Here is a 16545-nt window from a genome sequence, read left to right on the forward strand (position 1 = left end):
ATTTTCTGTCAAAAAGACTTCCAAACTCAGACAAAAGATGTTATCTGTCGAGTAAACAGGAAAAACACTATTTTTTAAGGATTTTTCTGAAGAAAAACTCAGAAAAACTGAGAGCTCAATGCTCCAGGATCCTCTCAGAAGAAGCCGGAAAAAAAGAACTGACCTAACTGTGAACCAACTGTCACCTTCCCTTCACCCCTGAGGCATGGTGGGATACTGGAGGTGCTCAGGGTCTTAAAGGCACGGTGCCAAAGTTTTTATGGTTCTCCTGTGTTAACCTGCATGCAGCCTATTGGCTAAGAATGCTTCATTGTTTTTCAATGTGGTTTTTTCTAATTTTCTCTGATATTTACTGCTGTTTACTTCCCTAAGTCCAGTTTTTGGGGCTTAGGTAGATATTTATGATCTATTGTGATTTTATAATATTAAAAAAAAAAAAAAAAAAAAAAAAAACTTGCATAGAAATAAAGCATTTTAGCCTATTTATGATTATAGCCTGCATTGCTGTTTTACACATGATAATATGTATGTATTTTATATATATATGCTCCGGGGTCCCCGCACGGGGGCGGGAATATTCAATGTTTATGACTATTGATGAGGATCCCCTGGAAGAGAATTCTCGTTTAGATGTTTGTAAGTGTAGTGGCTGGATTTGATTATTATGGCAGTAATAAACAAATCTCATCCATTTGTTTGCATAACAATGTCTTGTAGTAAGTTTCCTAGCTTGTTTAATGACCTCCATACATTCTTGTCTAAGGTCTAAATGTCCAAATTCTAAGACTTCAGGAGCCAGACTGCTAGACTGAGGGATGCTGGATTCGGGTGTCTGATCTGTTGTTTGTGTTGAGTTAGCAGATCTGGTCTGATTGGTAGTTTGATATGAGGTACTACTGACAGGTCCAGCAGTGTTGTGTACCACGGTTGGCGAGCCCAGGTTGGTGCTGAGTATTAGTTTGAGTCTGTTTTGACTCAATTTGTTTACCAGATAAGGAAGGAGTGGGAGAGGGGGAAAAGTGTAAGCAAATATCCCTGACCAACTCCTCCATAACGCATTGCCCTTGGACAGAGGGTGTGGATACCTGGACACAAAGTCTTGGCATTTTGCATTTTCTTTTGTTGCGAATAGGTCTATTGCTGGTGTTCCCCAGCGTAGAAAGTAAGTTTGTAGGATCTGGGGATGAATTTCCCATTCGTGTGTTTGTTGGTGAGCTCGACTGAGATTGTCGGCCAACTGGTTTTGAATACCTGGGATGTATTGTGCTATTAGGCAAATGTGATTGTGAATTGCCCAATGCCAATTTTTTTGTGCTAGAGACTCATGTTGTCTGTTTTGACAAGAATGTGTTTGTGGGCTATCAGGGGTTGAAATGCTTTCAATGCTAGAAACACTGCCAACAGTTCCAAGTGATTTATGTGCAGTTGTGTTTGTGGAATGTTCCATTGTCCCTGTATACGGTGCTGGTTGAGGTGTGCTCCCCACCCCATCATGGAAGCATCTGTTGTGATCACGTATTGAGGCACTGGGTCTTGGAATGGCCGCCCTTGGTTTAAATTTATAGGGTTCCACCATTGAAGCGAGAGGTGTGTTTGGCGGTCTATCAACAATAGATCTTGGAGTTGACCTTGTGCTTGTGTCCATTGTGTTGCTAGGCACTGTTGTAAGGGCCGCATGTGTAGTCTTGCGTTTGGGACAATGGCTATGCATGAAGACATCATGCCTAGAAATTTCATTACAAACTTCACTTGGAAGTGTTGGTTTGCCTGTACGTTTAGTATTGTATTGCGGAACGCCTGTACCCTTTGTGGATTTGGAGTGGCAATCGCTTTTTGTGTATTGAGTGTTGCTCCCAAGTATTGTTGTATTTGGGATGGTTGTAGATGTGATTTTTGGTAATTTATAGAGAACTCTAGTTTGTGTAGAGTTTCTATCACGTATTGTGTGTGAAGAAGACACTGTTGCTGAGTGCTGGTTTTTATTAACAAATCGTCCAAGTAAGGGAATACGTGCACATGCCGTCTCCTGATGTGAGCAGCTACTACTGCAAGGCATTTTGAGAATACCCTTGGTGCTGTTGTTATCCCGAATGGTAACACTTTGAATTGGTAATGCACGCCTTGGATTACAAACCTTAAATATTTCCTGTGGGAAGGGTGTATAGGTATGTGGAAATATGCATCCTTGAGATCTAATGTTGACATGTAGTCCTGTTTTTTGAGCAAGGGAAATCACGTCTTGAAGTGTTGTGAAAGTGATCTGATTTTATATAAAGATTCAGTGTTCTGAGGTCTAATATGGGTCTCAGCGTTTTGTCCTTCTTTGAAATTAGGAAATACAGGGAGTAGACACCTGTTCCTTTTTGATGGTTGGGTACTAGTTCTATTGCTTGTTTTTGTAACAATCCTTGGACTTCTAGTTGTAATAGGTCTAAGTGTTGTTTGGACATATTGTGTGCTCTTGGAGGCACATCTGGTGGCAATTGTAGGAATTCTATGCAGTAACCATGTTGGATAATGGCTAGGACCCACGCGTCCGTAGTTATGTTTTCCCAGGTTTGGTAGTATGTGGTAAGTCTCACCCCCACTGGTGTTGAGTGGTGGGGGTCTGTGACATTGAAGTCACTGTTTGGCTTGAGGGGTTTTTGGGCTCTGGAATTTCCCCCTTGCCTTTGCGAATTGCCCACCCCTGTATGTTTCTCGAAAACCTCCTCTTTGGTACTGGCCCTGACATGTGGGTCTGACTTGTGAGGTGGAAGCCTCTGTGGTTTCGGAACGTAACTCCCCTCTAAATTGCGGCTTTCTAAAAGTGCCTCTGTTCTGTGGGGAGTAGAGCACGCCCATGGCTTTGGCTGTGTCCGTGTCCTTTTTGAGTTTTTCGATTGCCGTATCCACCTCCGGCCCAAACAATTGTTCTTGGTTGAACTGCATATTTAGCACAGCCTGTTGGATTGCTGGTTTAAAACCTGAGCTCCGTAACCATGCGTGCCCACGAATGGTTACCGCAGTGTTTACTGTCCGTGCTGCTGTGTCTGCCGAGTCCATCGCAGACCTTATTTGGTTGTTTGAAATTGTTTGTCCTTCCTCAACAACCTGTTGGGCACGTTTTTGGTGTTCCTTGGGCAAGTGCTGAATTATATGTTGCATCTCGTCCCAGTGTGCCCTGTCGTAGCGAGCCAGTAGAGCCTGAGAATTGGCAATCCGCCATTGATTGGCTGCCTGTGCCACCACCCGTTTGCCTGCTGCATCAAATTTCCGACTTTCCTTGTCAGGCGGTGGTGCGTCTCCTGATGATTGGGAGTTTGCCCTCTTTCTGGCTGCTCCCACAACCACCGAATCTGGTGTTAGTTGCTGTGTTATAAACACAGGGTCCGTTGGGGGAGGTTTATATTTCTTCTCCACCCTAGGCGTGATGGCTCTGCCTTTCACTGGGTCCTGGAACACCTGTTTGGCGTGTTTTAGCATGCCTGGGAGCATTGGCAAACTTTGGTAAGAGCTGTGAGTGGATGCCAAGGTGTTAAATAAGAAGTTGTCTTCTATGGGCTCCGCATGTATTGCTACATTATGGAAAGTAGCTGCCCTTGATACCACCTGCATATATGCAGTGCTGTCCTCTGGTGGTGACGGCCTTAGCAATCGGGACTATTGTCTGAGACCGGTGCATCATATAAGTCCCATGCATCCGGGTCGTCTTGTGTCATCCACATGTGTGTTGGTGACTGCATTGGGGGTGTTGCTACCGGGGACAGGTGTGGCGAATGCAATGGTGAAGGCTGTGGCAAAACCCTTGGTGGTGTCTGGTCTCTTGCCACCTTTGCCTTTGGCTGCATTTCCGACTCCTGGAATGCTAGCTTTCGTTTCATTCTTATTGGAGGAAGAGTTTGAATTTTCCCAGTGTCTTTCTGTATGTGCAGCCTCCTCTGAGTCTGGTCTGGCTCTCCCATGCCTAGTTCCTGCTCAAATCTGTGCCCTTGCATTTGGCTGGAAAGGCCGTGCTATTCTGTATAGGAGCCTGCTTTCGGCTCCGTGGCTGTATGTTTCGACACCGAAGGTTTCGGTACGCTCTTTTTCGGCTCCGAGGAAACCTTTTTTATTTTGGGGGTGTCGAACTCTCGGTGCCGAGATGGTTCGGAGCCGGTATCTCGACCGGAGTCGGATGTCTTCGGCTTCTGGGAGGCCTTTTTCGGTGCCGATGTTTGGTCACCGTGTTTTCGGGTTAAGCCATGGCCTGTTGGCGATGGCATCCCCTTGGCCTTTATAATTTTCGAGTGAGTCTTGGCCGGGGCTGATTTACTCACAGTTTGTTGCTGTGTCTTCGGCTGCTCACTTTCGGAGTCGTCAGAGTCCGAATCTTGAATGGTGAATCTCTCCTCTTCCTCGACGTCGATCTGTTCGGTTGGTGTCGACACCATCTGGAGTCTTCTGGCTCTTCGATCGCATAGGGTCTTCTTCAATCGAAATGCCCGACAGGCCTCGCAAGGATCCTCCCTGTGTTCCAGTGATAGACACAGATTACAGACCAAGTGCTGGTCTGAATAGGGATACTTTGCGTGGGTCCGGTCCATGAGGTTCGACGATGGATGCGGTTGGGCCGACCAGGCCCCGTTGAAGAGTAGAAGCCCCGAAGGGCCGCTGGAGCGCTTTTTCTCTATCAATGAACTAACACTAGACCGGTAACCGAGCGCAAACAATACCGTTGAATTTTCCGATAAATAGCTAACTTTCCCGATTCGAAATACGGAGCGAAGAGGAACACGTCCGAACCCGATGGCGGAAAGAAAACAATCTAAGATGGAGTCGACGCCCATGCGCAATGGAGCCGAAAGGGAGGAGTCCCTCGGTCTCATGACTCGAAAAGACTTCTTCGAAGAAAAACAATTTGTAACACTCCGAGCCCAACACTAGATGGCAGGATAATGCACAGCATGTGTATCTGCAGCTACACATGCCATCGAACTATATATATATATATATAGTGTATTTACTTACTGCCTATTGGAGGGTTGCCTCGCTAGTATTTTCTGATACTGTGTTCCAAAAATAAAGTACCTTTATTTTTGTACAACCAAGTGTTCTCTTTCTTGTGTGTGAGCACTGTGTGACTGTAGTGGTATTGCATGAGCTTTGCATGTCTTCTAGATAAGCCGTGCCTGCTCATCCACAGCTACCTCTAGAGAGCTTGGCTTCTAGACACTGCCAGCACTTCACTGAGAGGGGATACCTGGAATAAGGTGCAAGACTTCTTCGAAGAAAAACAATTTGTAACACTCCGAGCTCAACACTAGATGGCAGGATAATGCACAGCATGTGTATCTGAAGCTACACATGCCATCGAACATATATATATGTATATATATATATACAGGGAGTGCAGAATTATTAGGCAAATGAGTATTTTGACCACATCATCCTCTTTATGCATGTTGTCTTACTCCAAGCTGTATAGGCTCGAAAGCCTACTACCAATTAAGCATATTAGGTGATGTGCATCTCTGTAATGAGAAGGGGTGTGGTCTAATGACATCAACACCCTATATCAGGTGTGCATAATTATTAGGCAACTTCCTTTCCTTTGGCAAAATGGGTCAAAAGAAGGACTTGACAGGCTCAGAAAAGTCAAAAATAGTGAGATATCTTGCAGAGGGATGCAGCACTCTTAAAATTGCAAAGCTTCTGAAGCGTGATCATCGAACAATCAAGCGTTTCATTCAAAATAGTCAACAGGGTCGCAAGAAGCGTGTGGAAAAACCAAGGCGCAAAATAACTGCCCATGAACTGAGAAAAGTCAAGCGTGCAGCTGCCACGATGCCACTTGCCACCAGTTTGGCCATATTTCAGAGCTGCAACATCACTGGAGTGCCCAAAAGCACAAGGTGTGCAATACTCAGAGACATGGCCAAGGTAAGAAAGGCTGAAAGACGACCACCACTGAACAAGACACACAAGCTGAAACGTCAAGACTGGGCCAAGAAATATCTCAAGACTGATTTTTCTAAGGTTTTATGGACTGATGAAATGAGAGTGAGTCTTGATGGGCCAGATGGATGGGCCCGTGGCTGGATTGGTAAAGAGCAGAGAGCTCCAGTCCGACTCAGACGCCAGCAAGGTGGAGGTGGAGTACTGGTTTGGGCTGGTATCATCAAAGATGAGCTTGTGGTGCCTTTTCGGGTTGAGGATGGAGTCAAGCTCAACTCCCAGTCCTACTGCCAGTTCCTGGAAGACACCTTCTTCAAGCAGTGGTACAGGAAGAAGTCTGCATCCTTCAAGAAAAACATGATTTTCATGCAGGACAATGCTCCATCACACGCGTCCAAGTACTCCACAGCGTGGCTGGCAAGAAAGGGTATAAAAGAAGGAAATCTAATGACATGGCCTCCTAGTTCACCTGATCTGAACCCCATTGAGAACCTGTGGTCCATCATCAAATGTGAGATTTACAAGGAGGGAAAACAGTACACCTCTCTGAACAGTGTCTGGGAGGCTGTGGTTGCTGCTGCACGCAATGTTGATGGTGAACAGATCAAAACACTGACAGAATCCATGGATGGCAGGCTTTTGAGTGTCCTTGCAAAGAAAGGTGGCTATATTGGTCACTGATTTGTTTTTGTTTTGTTTTTGAATGTCAGAAATGTATATTTGTGAATGTTGAGATGTTATATTGGTTTCACTGGTAATGATAAATAATTGAAATGAGTATATATTTTTTTTTGTTAAGTTGCCTAATAATTATGCACAGTGATAGTCACCTGCACACACAGATATCCCCCTAACATAGCTAAAACTAAAAACAAACTAAAAACTACTTCCAAAAATATTCAGTTTTGATATTAATGAGTTTTTTGGGTTCATTGAGAACATGGTTGTTGTTCAATAATAAAATTAATCCTCAAAAATACAACTTGCCTAATAATTCTGCACTCCCTGTATATATATGTGTGTATATATATATATATATATATATATATATATATATATATAGTGTATTTACTTACTGCCTATTGGAGGGTTGCCTCGCTAATATTTTCTGATACTGTGTTCCAAAAATAAAGTACCTTTATTTTTGTACAACCAAGTGTTCTCTTTCTTGTGTGTGAGCACTGTGTGACTGTAGTGGTATTGCATGAGCTTTGCATGTCTTCTAGATAAGCCGTGGCTGCTCATCCACAGCTACCTCTAGAGAGCTTGGCTTCTAGACACTGCCAGCACTTCACTGAGAGGGGATACCTGGACCTGGTATAAGGTGCAAGTATCATAGGTACCCACTACACACCAGGCCAGCTTCCTACACCAAGGCGCAGTCACACTGAGGGTATGCATCAAAACATGCACTAAGCTTCACGTACCTGAGGCTTCTCGGGAGCTGCCTCATTCACCTTGTACAGAAGGTTCTCCAGCTGGGGTCTGTGCCCCATCAATTGATGGTACACACGATCAGCCTTGTCCAGAAGTGTATTAATATTCGTGACTGCCTGTAAATGAAGAATTAACAAGATTGAGCAGCTGAACTATGATGCAGTAGCCTACCTCTTCTGTCAAAGGCGCCCCTATTTTTTCAGAATCCAATATGGAAGAGCCCTGATGATGCTCAAAATTATCCAAAATGGCCCCCTATCACATCGAGACACAGGAGGAAGTGACTAATCAGTACCTTGCTTTGTTCTTGAAAGTATGCCAAATGATTTGAGACCAGACTGACCTTCTTGCGATCATCCTCATTCTCAATGGGATCCACGGCACAGCAGGGCTTTGCATACAGCATGAAGTCGAACCTGGCATATTTGCAGAAACCACAGGCATTGCACAGAAAGGGGTCTTTCTCATCGTAGTTAATGGACCTAAAAAAGGCAAGAACAAATAAAAATGTGTGACTGGATCACCAGGGAGAGTTCTGTTCCCGCAGACGTCTACTTGTAAAGGGTGCAGAATATGTATAAATCCCCAAGATGCGACAGAGGCTGGTGGTAGGGAACAGTGCTTTTTAGGGAAATCTAAATTCCCATTCAAGAAGCTTGAAAGATTTCCTTCATTTTCAGCAATCCCACTTTGGCTATCGTTGCTTTCACTTTGGATCTTAACAGTGGGGGCGTTCTGGGCTACTCAAAACTGTCATGGGACCCATGCAAGCTGTACGACATAACACCACTAGGTCTTGATAGAAACTTGTACCAGGGAAGCCAATATACCTACAACATACAGGTTTTTCATACATTTTCTAGATACTGATCCATATTCAGTTTAAGGCCACATGATGTTCCCCTGCATGACGAAATCATCAGCCTCGGCTTTCTTGTAAGTTTCTATCCAATACGTAGTTAATCTTTTGTTACAACACTATCTGGCATCACATACGTAATTCACTTTAAAATTCTGTGTTTTTTATTACAATTTTACAATTAATGTTCTTTAATACACATAAGAATCACACAGCATTCCAAAAGATATAAAATGATACCAAAAAACAACTGCAGTTGACAGAGTGAGCAAAGAAGCATCAAATAAGAAAATAATGTGTTTAAAGCCAAGTCAAAAGTGTAACACCGAGTATAATGTGCATTCCGGAGTGTCACCTTCATTGGATATGTGATAAATGTGATAAAGTCATCACAAAGACAGGCAACTTATTCAAGTAGGTAAAAAACACCATACAGTTTTCCCAATCAGCATCAAAGACAAAGTGACGGACAAATTACTTACCTTCGGTAATGCCTTATCTGATAGAGACAATATCTAGTTGAGGATTCCTTGCCTTTGAATTTCACCAAGTGTCAGACTAGATCTGGAAATTGTTTGTGAGCAGTACCCTACGAGCCAATAGATGGCATTGATTTGTTCCACGTCTGTCGTCCACAACGTCCACACCAGATATGGCAGTGTGTTTCCTATCTGGGCACCACTCCAGCGCACTTTAAGTTTTTTTCATGACTTTCCACGGCAGACGTGTAGAGCCATAAAGAAACTGACTACTTTTGTATCAAAACTAAGGCCCTGCAAGGGGAGTCACTGCCCCAGAAATAATTCTGCGGGGAGGATGAGTGGGTTATTAAGTAATCTGCAACTAGATATTGTCTCCACCAGATAAGGCGTTACTGAGGGTAAGTAACTTGTTAATTTGATAGAGATTTCTAGTTGCAGATTCCTTACCTTTGAATAGGCATCCAGGCAATACCATCCCCAGAGGTGGGTCTGTGAACCAAGTTCGTACTAGAAAGGTCTGCAAAGTGCCCGTCCTTACAGACTTGATTGTCCATGGCAGTAGTGTTTGGTAAACGTGTGCAGAGATGCCCACGTTGCTGCCTAACAGTTGTCAAAGACTGGAATTTTGCGTGCTAACACAGTGGTCCCAGCTTTAGCTCAGGTAGAATGCGCACACCAAACCCTCAGTTGGTTGCTTTTTGGCCAGTGCAATGCATATCTTAATGCAGAGTACAACACATCTGGAGATAGTCCGCTTCTGCACTGCCCAAGCTTTCTTCGCACCCATATAACCTAAAAGGAGTTGGTCACCCACCCAGAACTCTTTTGTACACTCAAGGTAGAACGCAAACACACTTTTTGGGTTCAGGCCACTCTCTCCTCTTTCTTAGAAGGATATGGGGGTGCATAAAAATTAGACAAGGTGATCAATTGGCCTAGATGAAAGGCCATAGCCACTCGTGACAGAAAGGAGGCCCTAGTGCGACGTATCACTTTGTCAGTGTAGGAAACTGGGCTTCTTTGCAGATGACCCCTCCCCCCTCACACTTTTTCACCCTTTTAGAACTACTAGATGCTGGTTTTCGATTGACAGTGCACTGAGGTCTTCTAAACAGACCTCAATTCCAGTGCTCTCTCCTATAAAACAAGGTGTAAAAAGTAGCATCTTTCAGGCATGGTTACACTCACCTTTCGCCTGGTGTCAGTGTGTTTAGACCTGCTAATCAGGATCCCAGTGTATGTGCTCTCCTCTAAATTTGGTTGCTGGTAAACTTTTACACCACACAAATGGCATACTGGTGCACCCATTCAAGTCCCTAGTATATGGTACTTTGGTACCCAGGACATTGATACACCAGGGGTCTCTGACGGGCTGCAGCATGTATTATGCCACCCACGGGAGCCCATGCAAACTGTCTGCAGACCTGCCATTGCAGCCTGTGTGAAATGGTGCATGCACCTTTCACTTCCGACATAAGGCTCACTTTATATCCCAGTCACTGCACTTGGACACTGCAAGTCACCGCTCTGGTAGGCCCTTCAACCCAAGGGTAGGGTCCATGTCTCTAAGTATGAGGGATGCTCTGCATGAGAAGGGTACCCCCTACAAACGCTAGACTCCATTCCCTAGGCTTTATAAGTGCGGGAAGCCAGCTTAAGGTAAGTAGTGGACACTGTTCAACACGAGTGGTCCAACTACATAATGGCTTCTCCAAGCCTAAGCATGTTTTGAATCAAACAAGTTCGAAGCATGAAACTACACCAATTCCAGTGTTAGCTGCATGATCCCAGGTACTCTGAGGGTTCCTTAGAGGATTCCACAGTTCTGCCTGTGTAGCCTTATGAGGCCTGGCTGCCAGCCCACGCTGCTACCGACCCCAGACACTGTTTTGCCCTCCTGCTAATGAGCTTAACTCAAGCAGGGGAAGGCAGAACAAAGGATTTCCTACAACAAAAATGTGTGACCACCTCTCCCTTTGATAATAGGTGTCTCTTGGATGGGCTAGGGTGGCCTCTGGGCGCCACCAGACTGCTTTGAAGGGCAAATTTGGAGCCCTTGTTGCATAATTTGGTTTGCACCAGTTCAGGAACCCCCCCCCCCCCCCACAATCACAATCACAGGGGAGTGACCACCACTGTCCAGCTCCCCAACCAGGGAGATGCACAGAGCTCTGCCAGGTGGCCAGTTGATTCTGCCATCTTAGAATCAAGGTGGGCAGAGGCTCCAGCAGCATCTAACTGGTTAGGTCCGGTAGATGACATCCATGACTCCCTCTAATGGGTCGCTCACTACAGAGAGTGACTAAGGGCTCCCCTGAGGATGGGTCCTCAGATTTGTCAAGCAAGACTCTTCAAGGAAAACCCTGCAAGACATCTTCTGCTCCTGGCCTCTAGAACCGCTGCTGGTCTGCTTTTGGAACTGAAGCAAGACTCTATCCAGTTGGGAGGGCTCTCACTGCAATATTTTTTCTCCAACTCCAGCAAACTTTCTGCAACATTCGTGGCTGTGCATCCTTCAGGGTCACAAGGACTCTGCCTGCATCCAAAAAGCAACAGGTCGTGGTTCTGTGGTCCTCTCCGGAACCAACCTGTCTTCTGACCAACTTGGAAGACAGTGGACCCTTGCTGTAGCCACAGGAATGGAACTGTGCACTGTGACTGTTTCTCTTGCCAAGGCTTGTTGGCTCTTCCTCCAAGAAGACCTTCAAGCTCCAAGAAGCCCCAGCCTCCAGCACTCTGCAACTCCAAGATCAGCTTCCACTCTGCAACTTCTGAGATGCAGGACTCCTGTTTCATTGTGCTGTGAGGCCTCTCTGCGACTCCATGTGCCTGCTGCCAGTGGGTCACTCGTGGGCGTTTCGCCGACTCCGGCTGGCTTTCCTTCCTGCTGAAGACCTGCCCCAACTCTGTTCCAAGAGTCGAGTCACTAGGACCTTGCTGGTCCTCAAAAAGCTGCAATCTTCATTCCATCAGCTATTTGCATTTGCCAAGGCTTGTTGGTGGGCCTGCTGGCCACTGACCCACCTTCAATTTGGTGAATGACATGGGACAGCTCGTGGGTGACTCCAAGGATCTTCTGCATCCCCCTGGACCCTACAGCCGGACTTCTTACTTCACTGTCCTGCAGAACTTCACCTCCAAAAGGGTGTGCATTTTTTATCTGCACCGCCTGGACATCTCAGAGTGTCCCCTTCTTTTTCGGGTTCTTCATGTCCAGAATCCACCCTTGGGTTCACCGACCTGGTCCATGGGTCACGACAGCAGCTAGATAATCAAGGCCTCCATTGACTTCAAGGGTTTCCGACGTTCTATCACCCGTACGCACCTGGGCTCCCTGGCAAGGTACCCCAGTCTTCTGGGTAATCATGAGTGTTGGCACTTTCCAACCTTCCTTGTGCTAACTGGTTTCCTCTGGTCCACTGGGATGGATCCCGAGCCCATAAAAATCCAACTGAAACAGTCCAGTGTTAGTCTATGGGACACCCAGCTCGAAAAGAGCTCTGCACCCGGGCTCCTGTGGGATTTCTAGTACTAACCTCAGGTAATATCCTACTCCCGCAGCCCCTGGGATCCTAACACACTTAACTTGGTTGGGCTCCTCCATTCTTATACCACTTTCTTCGTATATGATCTGCCCTCCTTCTAAGTCCCTGCAGCTTTTGGCATGAGACCCCTGCTTCCGCCACACCTGGGAGAGGCAACCCCCTGCTCTGAGGCCCATTTGACACCAGGACAAGTGGAAAAATTAACTATGCAGGAGGCGTGTTGCACTGCCACTCTGGAAACACCTCTAGGGTGATCAGTCTGATGTAAACATGAAGTCAGGAGTTCCACAATCTTGTGTGTGGGAGAATTAGGAACTCGGACAGGGTGATGCCCACTCCCCAAAGTAAGTGGTCATCTAGGGGGTGGAGGGACTCCTGGAGTAATCAGCCCATTGGCTACCATCCTCCACTCCCCTGAATGCCCCTAAATTGAGTGTTTAGGGGACCCTTGACACCAGGATTTCAGATTCACTGGAATACAGAAGAAGGACCAGAAGAGCTGCGAAAAGCAAGAATTGAGGAGCAACAAGGGACTTTGCCCCAACCCCGCCAGCCTGCCTGCTGCCCTCAACAACTGCACCAAAAACAACTCGTCCTGCATCTGTTCTGCCTCCAAAAGCCTGGGAAGACCACCAGAACTTTGAAAAGTAACCCGGATCTCCTATGGAGTACCGGATCTGCTTTCCAGCACCCTGCAGGCACTAAAAAAGATTTACAAGGACTCCGGGCAACCAAAACCAAACAGACAGCACCACCACAACCGTGCCCCCTAGCCCCGAGCTGAAGTGGGCCAACAGCCCAGAGTGGTCCCCAGACTCTCCAGATCTGAAGCTCACCTTCGGTTTGCCACCAGTAGACTTCCCGATGCAGCCCACTGCCTCTTTGTGCAGGCCCCACTCTACCAAGAGTCCCTCCAGTGACAAAAAACTAATGCCTCAAGACACTTCTGAACCCGGCTGCCCCAGCCTGAGTAGAAGAGGACCAAAGGTGTCCCCACATCGCCGAGCATTGTGAGACCTGGGCCCCCCCTGTGGGCTCCCCTGGACTGCCCCTTCTCCCAGTCCGTGCTTGCGGCCACTTTCTAACCGGACCTCTCTCCATTGACATGAATGGGACACCTGACACCCTAATACACCTCTGGACCCTGATGCCCCAGGGCGCCCTGAGGTAACATGTTGGTATGGCCTTGGACCTTGCACCATACTCCCCTCAAGTCCAGAAGGACAGCCCTATAAGTCGTTGTTAGGTGCCTGAATGTAGTATATGGGTAACATTACCCCTCCAGAAATTCAACTTTTGAAACGTGTAAAACAAGTTAATTACCTTTGGTAACAATTTATCTGGAAGAAACCTATTCTACCTGCAGATTCCTTACCTTAACATTTTCCCCAGGCGTCAGTCTGGATCTGGAGATTTTTCTCTGAGCAGTGCCCTTGCCTGCCATCAGGTGTCGTTGGTAGACTCCGTGCCCGCCGTGGTCGCCGGATAGGACGTCGCGGGTTGTACATAAGCGCCACCCCGGCGCACTGACATCAGTTTGTTTTTAGGACTTTCAAAGTCAGAAGTGTGGAGCAATGAAGAACAATGATACCGGTGTGCCAGAACTAGGACCCTGAAAGGGAAAGTTCCTGTCCCTAGAAATCAGTTTGCAGATTGGGGAGGATGGGAGGGTTGAAAAGTAATCTGCACATAGAATATGTCTCTACCAGATAACTCATTACCGAAGGTAAGTAACTTGTTCATTTGTTAGAGACTTCTAGTTGCAGATTCCTTACCTTAAAATAGATACCCTAGCAATACCATCCCCAGAGATGGGCCCACGAACCAAGAATATTTTAGGAAGTACTGCAGGACCAAATGGCCAGAGTAGCCGTCCCTCTGGACCTGACTGTCCACAGATATTCAGGACTGGAACTCCGCTTGCTAATGCAGTGGTGGCAGCTGTTGCCCTGGTTCAGTGAGCATGTAAACTCTTAGGGGGTTGCTTCTTAGCCAAAGCGTAGCACATTTTAATGGAGAGAACAACACATCTCGAGATGGCTCTTTTCTACACTTCCCGACCTTTCTTTGTGCCTACATAGCACACAAAAAGTTGATTATCCACCCGGCACTCTCAAGTACAATTGAGGTAGAATGCCACTGCTCTTTTAGGGTCCAGGCGGTGGAGTCTCTCCTCTATAGAGGAAAGTGGGAATGCGTAAAAAGTAGGCAAGGTGATGAATTAGCCTACATGAAAGGGCGTGACCACTTTAGGAAGAAAAGAAGCTCTACTACGAAGCACCACCTTACCAGAGTCCATCGAAAAGAAAGGTGGCTTAGAAGAAAGAGCCTGCAACTCACTCAATCTGTGGACAGAGGTGATAGTCACAAAGAAGGATGTTTTCAGAGTAAGAAGATGAAGTGGACAATTGTAAAGTGGCTCAAAGGAAGGGCACATCAGATAAGTGAGAACCAAGTTCAAATCTGACTGGGGCATTATGAATGGAGAAGGAGGAAAGAGATGGGTAAGACCCTTAAGAAATCGTCCCACAACAGGAGATTTAAGCAAGGAGGGTTGGTCAGGCAAGCAGAGGAAAGCAGAGATGGCAGACAATCCTTGAGGGTGACCAGAGCAGAGCCCTGCTGGGCTTGAGAAAGAACAACAAAATAAACTTATAAAGAGGGGCAGAGAGGGGATCAACAGACTTGTCTGTGCACCATGCCACAAATTTGTTCTATTGACACGCGTATACTTTTTGGGGGGAGGAACACCTGGCAGCCAAGATAACATTGCAGACTTTGGGCGGAAGGTCAAAAGCTGTCAACTGCCGCCGCTCAATCTCCACACAAGAAGGCAGAGACTGGACAGGTTTGGGTGGAGAACCATCCACTGCTGATGCAACGGAAGATCCTCCTGAAGGGCAGTCTGATCAGAGTCTTTATGGCCATGCTCAGGAGCTCGCAAGTCCATACTCTTCTTGCCCAGTCTGGATCCACAAGAATGACTTTGGCCCGTTCATTCTTGATCTTCTTGAGAACTCTAGGCAGAAATGATATTGGCAGAAAGGTGTAAAGGAGGCCTGAGTTTTTCATCACAAGTGAAGCACAGGCCTCCTGTATGCCTTTCTGCCCATACCATTCCTGCCCAGATTAAGATCAAGAATGACTGGTCCCAAGTAATCCTTGTGGCTCCCAACTAGGCACGGAGACTCTGGTATCCTGAGCTTCTGAACATGAGCATCGATCCTCCGATCAGACTGCCCCTTCGGGAGAATCTTCTGTCGCAGCAGCAGGGGAGGGTTCTCCACCCAAACCTGTCAACTCTGCAGCTTCATGTGTGGCAATTGAGCGGCGACAGTTCACATCTTTAGACCTTCCTCTCAAAGTCTGTAACGTTATCTTGGTAGCCAGGCGTTCCTCCATAAAAACGGTGTACACCTGCCATGGCTTGGAGGTATGCAGACATGAAGTTTGTTCCTCTGTCTGATACCACCTCGTTTGGAAAGCCCACCCTGGAGAAGATTCCATGGAGGGCCTTTGCCACTGCAGGAGCTGTAGTGGTCCTTAGAGGTATAGCCTCTGGATACCTGGTGGAATGGTCCACTACCACCAATATAAACCTGTTTCCAGAGGCAGTGGGCAGGTCTAGGGGGCCAACAATATCCACCCAACCCTCTCAAAGGGAACCCCAACCACTGGTAGTGGAATTAGGGGGCCTTTGGGCCTCTACCTGTCTTGCCACTGCCTTGGCAGGTGACAAAGGAGCGACAAAACTCCTTGGTATCCTCAGACATGTGGAGCCAGTGAAAGTGTGAGTCAAGCCTGCCCCAAGTCTTGCTTTACGCCCAAGTGACCTGCCAGGGATATGTCATGTGCCAGTTTAAAAAACAAAACAAAAAAAAACTCTTTACTGCAGAGGTACTACCACCCTCTTGGAGGCACCAGGTTTGGGGTTACCTTGCTTCTGAGTATAGGAGATTGTCCTCCCAGTACACCTTGTAGGTGCCACTGACATCCCCTGCTTCTTGTAGGGCAGCTTGCTGTCTTAACCCTTCCAGTGTGGGACAGGTATGTTGTACCCTATTGAAATTCTCCCTGGCAGGCCACCTTGCACCTTCAAGTTCAGATGTATCAGCTTTCAACTCTTCAGGTGTAGGTTCTGCCAATGGGAGCGGATTCCTCCGCCTCCTCACAGGGTGAATCCTCACTGGTGGGTGGGGTAGGGGGCAACTGTTTGCCTTTCCTACCCTTGGCTTTAGGAGCCTCTTGGGCCATTGTTCCAGGCTCCAAGATTCCTTTTTCTTTTTGGCCTCAGCCCTGGGAGCTC

The 16545-nt window shown here is 46.8% G+C and overlaps 1 protein-coding gene across 17 annotated transcripts in view; it reads right to left on the reverse strand.

Annotated features, from left to right (window-relative positions):
* Window positions 1-16545, reverse strand: part of UBR4 (ubiquitin protein ligase E3 component n-recognin 4) — a 1862787-nt gene that overhangs the window by 326140 nt on the left and 1520102 nt on the right. For all 17 annotated transcript variants that reach the window (XM_069240131.1, XM_069240143.1, XM_069240141.1 and 14 more), the window contains 2 exons: window positions 7697-7835; window positions 7344-7469 (listed from right to left, as the gene is read on the reverse strand). In XM_069240131.1, coding sequence (XP_069096232.1) covers window positions 7344-7469; window positions 7697-7835 — 265 coding nt within the window. The remainder of the gene's footprint in view (window positions 1-7343; window positions 7470-7696; window positions 7836-16545) is intronic.

The sequence above is a fragment of the Pleurodeles waltl genome, chromosome 6 (genome assembly GCF_031143425.1).
Source record: "Pleurodeles waltl isolate 20211129_DDA chromosome 6, aPleWal1.hap1.20221129, whole genome shotgun sequence".
Lineage (NCBI taxonomy): Eukaryota > Metazoa > Chordata > Amphibia > Caudata > Salamandridae > Pleurodeles > Pleurodeles waltl.